Here is a 9,551-nt window from a genome sequence, read left to right as displayed (position 1 = left end):
CTATGCAGCACACAAGTTTAAATTGATGGCGATAACTTATGCTTTTATTATATATATAGTTTTGAATGTTGAAATAGCATTGCCATGCCTTGGATGAATTAATTTCAACAAAAAACTAGATGCGGCAAGTACCTGTAAAGATTTCCATGTCTCTCTCAAACAAAGAAAATAGAGGAATATAAACAAAACAAGGGAGGACAAACAAAGCCAAAACAAGGGAGAAGAAACAATTCAATATGTAAAACTGTCTGATTCGGCCACTTAGTACTACAATATAGTGGTATTCATCTTCACTTATAAGTGAGAGATCTTAGGTTTGGTTCTCGCTAAAGACAAATTTGAACCATATTATATTTAATCCATTACGAGGCTAAGGTCACATTCCCCCCTTAGTGTAGATAATATTGTTTGCTAAAAATAAATAATTAAAAAAAAATTTGTTTGATTCAATGTTGATTTCCCATTTAATTTTGTTTCCATGTTGACTCTTAACCTCGACTGATTACGATGGTGATGTCAAATTATCAGAAAGACAGGCCAAAGGTCCACTTCCATCAACATCGATATTTTTTCAACTTGTTAACTATCACTTGCATCGTAGGACGAGTGTGAGGTTTTATCATAAAAAAACCTCGATTTTAGTTTAAGTAGGGTTATGATATTTACACTCTTCTTTTCTCAGAGTAACGGCCATCCCATTTAAAGGAAGCAAGAGCAAAGTCTATTCAGCTCAACCGTGATAAACAATCATGTGCACTAATTTAACAGTCATCACCAAGAATTAATAAACCGGATCAAAATCTTCATTTGGCATAAATTTTTCGTTTTTACAGAAACTGAAGGAACTGCTGAGGAGCTGTCTTTCCATATCCTTATCAATCAAAGAAAACTGAGCGATAATATGTAAACAAAACTTGACCAATGAATGAAAAAACAGCAAACATTTAAAAATCAAAGACAAAAATGAATAAACGTTCATGTTTTCAAACAAACAGAGGAGTACAAACACATAAAAGCAAAGAGCTATTTTTTTCACAAACCAAAGCCAAAACAAGGGAGAACAAACAAAAGAAGCACAATTAACCATAATAACCCCTTTTCCTTGGTCGTGTGCATGTCTGAATGTCCATCTGAGAAAAGTGTTAAAATGGAATTCATTCTTATCGTTTTTAAAGCAACCTCGACGGTACAAGAAATTTATTAATCATAATGCAGAAAGATACAAAATAATTTCCAAAACTAACTACAACACAAGTTATAAATTAAAATGTGAAACTATAAAGCATAGTTTTTATTTGTTGGATCTTACCCTAAGCATAACATGGAGTCCAGCTGCATTGCTTCTCATAACCATTTCAACGTCTCCACCTCTGATTTATGTGAATACGTCTTCGATGAGGATTAATTCTTTCTTCAAGTTGAGGGAATATCTTCACAAGGATTTTATACATAGTCTTGTAATACCATTTACTCCATCTCTTGAAGAACACAAGTGACCCAACAGCAACTGCAAAGCCAAATGCAAATCCAATTTCGATACTAATAAGACCCCAATCAATCTCATTTGTAGAATTTGGATGGCTTCTGTTCAATGTTGGTGGTGGTGACAGTCCTGCCTTGTTATCTACTGTCAACGGAGGCCCCCATAATCCTTTGTTCCCTGTAAATGAGTCTCTTGGAAATGTTGAAATTTGAGTACCAGCTGGGATCTTGCCGATAAGTTGATTATTTGAAAGATTCAAGAATGCAAGGAAATTAAGCTTTGCCAGTTGTTGTGGGATTTGCCCACTCAGCTTGTTTTGTGACAGGTCCAAAGACTCGAGTTGTTGCATGTTACCAAATGATGATGGGATTTCACCTATGAAAGCGTTACTCGACAAGTTGAGCAAATATAGTGATTTCAAATCTCCCATTTCCTTGGGTATTGGTCCACTGAAATTGTTGCATGAGAAGTCAATCAAGGTCAAGATAGTAAGAATCTTTGCCAGATCACTCTTTAAACCTTTGCTTGTAATCGTTATAGCATGCTCATAAAAAAATTCACCCCCTCCTCCATGAAGGTTTTCACCTTGAAAAACACTAACTGTTGACGGGAAACCAATATCTTTGTTATCTTTCATTGCTTGCCATGATGTCAGAGAGAATCCCGGTACTTCACCATTGAAATTGTTGTATGCTAAGTCTATGATTTGAAGAACGGGCCAGGTGCCATTGGTCTTCTGTACTGGACATCCAATGCCTCCATAAAAATTGTTGGACCGCAAAGCAAGAACGCTCAAGGTGGAGATGTTCTTCAACAAGCATGGGAAGGTGTCTGTTAACTGATTCTCTTCAAGGTTTAAAAATCTTAACCTTCTGCACCTGGCTAGAGACTTTGGTAACTGACCTTTGATTTGATTTTGGCTGAGGTCTAGAGTTTCTAATGAGTCACATTTTTCAGGAATAGTAATAATTCCAGCAATGTTGTTTTTCCTCACATTAAGTATCCTGAGTGTACTCATTGTAGCCAAGCATTGGGGAATCTCGCCACTCAGAGAATTATTGGACAAATCAAGAGTGAGAAGATCACTTGCATTGCATATTGAGATTGGAATACTAGAACTGAAATGATTGTCTGAGTAATCCAGATAATGGGCATACGGTGGGACAATTGAAATTGGCCCCTTAAGCTGGTTCGAATGAAGGTCAAGCTCAGTTACATGAGATGTGGAGTTGAGGAAAGGAGCTTCTAGAGTTACTAAAGAGTTACATGAAACATTTAGGTATTCAAGAGAATCAAAATTCCAAATCCAATTGGGTAGTTGGCCTTGAACTTGGTTATCCGAAAGGTCCAAACTTCGTAAATTAGTTTGATTTCTCAAGAAAACTGGGAATGTTCTCAACTTGTTAGAAGCCAAACTGAAATCAATAATTTGAGGAAATGAAGAGTATGAGGAATTGCCGCCCTTGTATAAAACCAGCAAGCTATTGTGTGAAAGATCAATGCTCGTAAGATTTGGCAGCTGATAAGGACCATTAAAAGGAAAGGCACTAAAATTATTTGAAGAAAGAGTGAGGGTTTCAAGCCCTTGAAAATTAAAGATAGACACCGGTACTGGTCCTTCTAAATTGTTGAAACTCAAATCAATGAAAGTAACTAAACTAGAAGAGACGTTAAAAATTTCAGGAAGTTGCCCAGAGAAATTATTATGGTAAAGTACTAAGTCCGGCAACAAGGGAAGAGAAAACAGAGATGACGGAATACTCCCCACCAGTTGATTGCTGTCCAAATGGAGATGTACCAAATTAATAAGGTTTTCCCAATGAATAGAACTAATTGGACCATTAAATGTGTTTGATGACACACCCAAACCAACCAATTTAGTTAGGTTCCCGATTGACTTTGGGATTGATCCAGTGAAATTGCATTTGGAAAGGTCTAGTGTGGACAACATGTTGAGGTTGCCAATAGAGTCATGCAAGAACCCTGAAAAGCTTGTCTCTCTTAAAATCAAGGATTGAAGAGATCCATTCTTGGGAAATTCTGGCAAAGAACCATGAAGTTCAGGATTAAGGGAGAGGTCAAGAGTTTGTAGAGTAGGTACCTGAAAAATCTGCTTCGGAACTGCTCCACGTAAACCACAATGACATAGACTCAAGGTAGTCAACTTTGAAAAATTGGCAAAGAATCTTGGAACTGGAGCAGAGATATTGTTTCCGTCCAAGTTCAACACCGTTAGGTTTGAAAAGTTGGAAAAGAATCCTGGAATTGGACCGGAGATGTTGTTGCCAAAACCACCCAATTGAATCACGGATAGAGATTGAAGCTTAGCGAGGGATTGATCGATAGGACCCGAAAGATTAGTTCGAGACAAGCTCAACACCTTTAGGTTTGGCAGTGAAGATGATATCGCTTGGCACCAGTGAGTCTTCTCTACTGATATATCTACACCGTCAAGATAAAGCTCTGTAAGCTCCGTGAGGTTCTGGAAAAGCATGCTGAACTTCGGGCTTTCAAGTGGTTTGCGGCGCCCGTTATTGTAACGTTGAGAAATATCAAGAACCTCCAACCTTGTCAAGCGTGAAATCTCAATGGGAATTTTCCCGAAATAAACATTATTTGATAAATTTAGATACCTCAAGTTTGTCAGCTTTCCAATTGCAGATGGAATGAGAGAGCCGTCGACAAAATAGTTATTGGCCAAGTTGAGGCTTTGAAGATGCTGAAGATCGAAGAGACTGCTGGAGCTGTCAATGCCACCCGAAATGTATTGGCTGCTAATGTCAAGACTAACAACACGCCCGTTGGTACCGCAAGTAACACCGACCCAAGAACAACAGTCGGTACTTGAATTCCACGATATAAACTTGGACAAAACCGGAGACTGTCCCACTGAGTCATCAGCATCATCAAACGTGAGGTTTTTCTTCAAATGGAGCAATGAAAGTTGCTGGTCTTTGACGCACTGGCTGTAGACTCCAGTTGTGATATTATCACAGATAATGAAGAAGAATAGGAGGACGAAAGATTGTAAAGTTTTCATTTTTGCAAGCTGATCAAGGGAAGTGTTTGGTGAAGAACTAAGGATTGTTGTGGTGGCTTTAAATTAATTTTCCTCGCTGCTGACTTGACGAAGTCTATCTCCCATCTATATCTGTAAACTGTTGCTAGTAATATTAAAACGTTGCAGAAATGAACTAGACAATGATGTGCCTTCAATATCGTGGAAAAATAGGTTTTTGGTTGGCATGAGTTGCTGACTTTGAAGTATTTCCCCCATTTTTCTAATGGAGTAGGTTAGAACTACGATAGGTGTAGGGAGTAGGTTAGAACTACGATAGGTGTAGGGCCGGAGAGAAATTCTATCTTAATTCACATGGCGATAGAGGCACAGAGAGAGAGAGAGAGAGAGAGAGAGAGAGAGAGAGAGAGAGAGAGAGAGAGAGAGAGAGAGAGAGAGAGAGAGAGAGAGAGGGAGGATATATCAATTGTAGGAACGAGGGATTCCCAATATGATACTCACTTAAGATTACTTCAATTACTGATATTATTGGGTCATCTAAAGTTTCTTGTCAAAATTGCATTGCCAATACGGACGCATTTGTTGACAGCGGGAGTAAAGAATTCAATTTAGTTTTGGGTTAGGTCATATTTTTGTGTGACCATGAAAACAGAACAAACAGTCCAAAATCAAAGACAAAACAAACTAGATGTTTATGCTATCAAACAAAAAAAGAGCTACATGCAAAATACATGAACGCAAAGATCTCATTTCCAAAAACCAAAGCCAAAACAAGCGATTACAGCCACAGAAGCATATATAATTAAGTAAAATTGTTTGATTCATTGTTGATTTCCTATGCATTTTCATTTGCTTGTTGACTTTTGATCTCGGCTCGATTAATTACGATGTGGAAACCAACTAGATGGCGTAGAGAAAAGCAACTAGATAGCGGAGAGAAGAAGGCACAAAATTCTGTCTCTACATAGATCAGTCTATCTATATATAAGACCTGAAGAAAGTTGAGGTTCCACCATAAACATAAAACTAATTGGCAACATAGGGAGTAACTCAATCTCTTATAAGTACATGCAAGGTCTCTCCTCTCATCAACATGAGATTCATTCTCAACAAGACCACTTTTCATGAAACAAATTAATATAATCTCATTGCAAAATTAATATCATCGCAAGTTTTGTTTTGTTCTTTTTCTTGTCAAGGCCATTTTTATTTTTCTGATCTGCATTATTGTGCTTCGGTTCGGACAAATAAGTCTTCATCCAAAAATCAAGGCAAAATATTATGAATTCCCTTTAAAATTCAGACATTATAATTGGCTCAGTTCAACTAAGTTGACTACTAATTGCAGCAATTCAGGCAGGTGGAGAATTTGTACCGAGACTGATGTTAGGAGGTTACAAGAGTTACCATAGTTAAGTCTATTCAAGAACAATACATTATTGTTTAGCTGTTATGTTGTTATTAGCTTTTATTAGGATATAATTAGCTTTCCGTTTCATTGTAACCACTAGGTAGATAGCTTACAGTTTAGGTAGATAGCTTACAGTTTATGTATAAATATGGGCTGTAATCCCTCAAATGAATAGATTGAATACACATTTTCTACATGGTATCTAGAGCCTAATTTTATTTTTTTTTTCGACATGGCTTCAAGTAGTGCATCGGCTTTTCCCCCTATCTCTATCCCCAATATCTCTCATCTTGTCGTGGGAAAGCCAAGTCAAACCTTTCTTGCTAGGCCAAAATCTTTGGCATTTTGTTGATGGCTCTTTTCCCTGTCCTCCATCCACTTTGGCCTCTTCTTCAAGTGATGACAAAACAACTACTCCTACACCTACGCCTAATCCTGACTACATCTCTTGGTTTCAAACAAATCAAAGTCTCATTAGTATCCTTCGTGCCACATTGTCTGAAACCGTCCTTCCTCAAGTCATTGGGTTCTCCACCTCAAAAGATATATGGGACTGTCTCCAGCAAAATTTCTCTCAACAGTCACTTGCCAATGCTGCACAACTGAAATTTCGTCTATTCTCTCTTACCAAAGGCTCCAAACCCGTTTCTGATTACCTTGCTCAAGCCAAAAGTTTGGCTGATGAACTCACTGCTATCCAAGAACCTGTGTCCAATTCTGACTTGGTTACTTACGTCCTTCGTGGTCTGGGACCTGATTACCAGATGCTTGTGATGGCTCTTCTCAATTTCCCGCCCCTCCCACCTTTTTCTGACCTTCGCACCAAATTGCTTGCTTTTGAGGGGCAACAAGCCTTTGCGGCTCAACTCAATTCTACACAGAGAGCTAATATTATTTGTGATACAGGTTTAGCTAAGTTCATTTCATAACAGAAAATTGATAACAAATTTACAGACTTAGGGTTCTATATATGTTTGAATTTCCATCCTAGAAAATTGTTAAGAAGGAAATGGAAAGGTTAGCATTGGGGACAAATTACCAGACTTATCAGTATTACAAAACCTCGACGGTATAAGGAAATTTACTGAAAGTAAAATAGAACGATACAAAGTGACTTCCAAAACTAACTACAACATAGTTAAATTAAAATGTGACAGTGAAACCAAAAAGCACAATTCATATACAGTGGCGAAGCAGGAGTGGCAGCCGCCACTCCCCTCGCCAGGAAACACCACTGGAGAGCTGGGTTCGCCACTCCCCGCACCAGAAAACCCATTGGTTCATCTCCTCTGTTTGCTGGGCGATCTGTTTTGCTGCGTGCAGTAGCAGTAGATTGCTATTTTTTTTTAAATCCAGGCCAAAACGACGTCTTTTTGGTCCTGATAAAAAAAAATTAAAAATTTTAAAATAAAACGGTGCCATTTTGTATATTTGAAAAAAAAAAAAATATATATATATATATATATATATATTATAAAGGGGGACCGCGTGTTGCCTCTTGGTTGTCCCCCGTTCCCCTTTACTTCAATCCCTCCCATCCCGTTCACCAATCAGAGACGGAGAGAGAGAGTAAGGCTGCTCCCAAAATCCCAGCAGCCAACCAAGTTCCAACACCAACCGTTCCCCTTTAATTTTTGTTAGGCTGATTCCTGTTGAGCCTTCACAAGCTACTCTCTAGCCGCTAAGCCGTCGGCTTCCAGCCTTCAAAGGTAAATATTTTAATTCTTAAATGTATATCCCTTATTAAACGACAATATCTTGGAGCATCCTAAGATTGCTGGCTTTCCTTGATTATAGAAGTAGATTGATATTTGTTAATCATGTATTAACATTCATAGTTGACTTCCTAGAATAGTCTCTTGTATTGTAGTATAAATTACATAGTCCATGTAAGGTAGAACTTGAATGTGAATAAACTACCATTATTATTATTTACTTGTTTGTTCTGAAACCCAAAGAACCAAAACCTTAGCAGCTTTATAATTTTAACATGGTATCAGAGCACCGTTTCTGGTGACTCTGAATACCCAATGTTTCTGCACACATCAAACAGACGGTATCACCATGAGTGAATCAGCAGCCAATCCAAAACCAACAGAGATGGCTACTGACATCTCAAATCCGTTCGTACTACATCCCTCTGATCAACCTGGGAATATTTTGGTCTCCAAAACCCTTCAAGGTGACAACTACAGCACATGGAGCCGTGCTATGCGCATCAGTCTAAGCGCGAAGAACAAACTGGGCTTGATCGATGGAACCATTGACCCTCCTGCTGAAACAAATAAGCAATTTGCATTGTGGCAACGATGCAACAACATGGTCCTCGTATGGATTCTGAACTCTGTGCATGAAGACATCGCAAACAGTGTTTATTACTACACATCAGCAGCAGATGTGTGGGCAGATTTGCGTGATCGCTTTTCTCAGGGAAACGATTCATGTGTGATTGTTGAACACAGACAGGAGCAAAAATCGATCTCAGTTTATTACACGAAGCTGAAAGCACTATGGGATGAATTGACGTCCTATCATGAGCCTCCAACGTGCACTTATGGGGGCTTAAAGAAAATTAATGAATGAGACGGGAAGGAAAGGGTGATGCAGTTTCTCATGGGATTAAATGAATCTTATGCCGCAGTACGTGGGCAAATCTTGTTGATGCAGCCGCTTCCAGACACTCAGAAGACATACTCTCTTGTCCTACAACAAGAGAAGCAAGTAGAGGTATCTCTCACTCGTAATAATAATAATTTGCATGCTATGAATGTTACAAGCAACAGGGAACCCGCTGCACAATGAGGAAACTCAGGGAACCTATCTTTTAAATGCTCTTATTGTGACCAAAAATACCACACTGTGGATCGTTGCTTCTATCTTTATGGCTTCCTACCGGGGCACAAATACCATGGCAAGAAAGTAACACCCCCCAACAAGAAGAAGCATGCAGCCAACCAAGTACAAATTGATGATAAAACCACCAAAGTTGGTGACCAGCACCACAAGGGAACCACTAGTGACGGGCCAAAATTTACTACTGAAGAATACAATCAAATCATGGCGATGCTTAAGAAAAACAACCTTGACGGTAACCCGCAACACTTTTCAAATGCCGCAGGTACACCTCTGTCTAATATGTCCAAAGTTTTATCAACTTAAACCCACTATTGGATCATTGATAGTGGGACAACAGACCACATCTCTCCTTCACCTCACTTACTAGATAAGAAAGCTTTGTCCATATTTGATTCTGTACAAATGCCGAATGGGGGAAAGGCAATTATAGAATCTGTTGGTTCAGTCCAAGTCACTCATTTTATTAAAATTGATGAAGTGTTGCATGTGCCTAATTTTCGCGTTTATTTGTTATCCGTTAGCAAACTCACCGAGTCCTTACACTGCATAGTGATTTTCTTTCCCACTTTTTGTGTGATACAGGACATGGATACGATGAGGACGATTGGCCTGGGCAAGCGATATAATGGGCTCTATTACTTGTCGCCAGAACAAAACCCCCACCTTGCTCACAACGTAAGCCGACATTCCAACCTTTGGCACCAACGCTTAAGACATCCATCTACCGATCCCTTTCAAGTTTTGACCAAGCAAGTTCCAACCATCATGTTTGACTCTAGCCA

General features: G+C 38.8%; 2 protein-coding genes across 2 annotated transcripts; one reads left to right on the top strand and one right to left on the bottom strand.

The window, feature by feature from the left end:
* Window positions 1–1,166: 1,166 nt before the first annotated feature.
* On the bottom strand, window positions 1,167–4,639 carry LOC137723575 (receptor-like protein 6). Its single transcript, XM_068462773.2, has one exon. The coding sequence runs from the start codon at window positions 4,521–4,523 to the stop codon at window positions 1,356–1,358; it is 3,168 nt and encodes a 1,055-aa protein (XP_068318874.1). The 5' UTR covers window positions 4,524–4,639; the 3' UTR covers window positions 1,167–1,355.
* Window positions 4,640–7,977: 3,338 nt separating this feature from the next.
* On the top strand, window positions 7,978–8,496 carry LOC137722098 (uncharacterized). Its single transcript, XM_068461080.1, has one exon. It carries the CDS (start codon window positions 7,978–7,980, stop codon window positions 8,494–8,496), a length of 519 nt encoding a protein of 172 aa, XP_068317181.1.
* The last annotated feature ends 1,055 nt before the right edge of the window (window positions 8,497–9,551 follow it).

The sequence above is a fragment of the Pyrus communis genome, chromosome 4 (assembly GCF_041283825.1).
Source record: "Pyrus communis isolate YQ-2024b chromosome 4, ASM4128382v1, whole genome shotgun sequence".
NCBI lineage: Eukaryota > Viridiplantae > Streptophyta > Magnoliopsida > Rosales > Rosaceae > Pyrus > Pyrus communis.
The sequence above is the reverse complement of the archived record's forward strand: the minus strand, read 5'-3'. Positions and strand labels throughout refer to the sequence as shown.

What these genes read in the sequence shown, in the direction of transcription:
- LOC137723575 (XM_068462773.2), bottom strand. Translation starts at nt 4,523, where the DNA reads ATGAAAACTTTACAATCTTTCGTCCTCCTATTCTTCTTCATTATCTGT.
- LOC137722098 (XM_068461080.1), top strand. Translation starts at nt 7,978, where the DNA reads ATGAGTGAATCAGCAGCCAATCCAAAACCAACAGAGATGGCTACTGAC.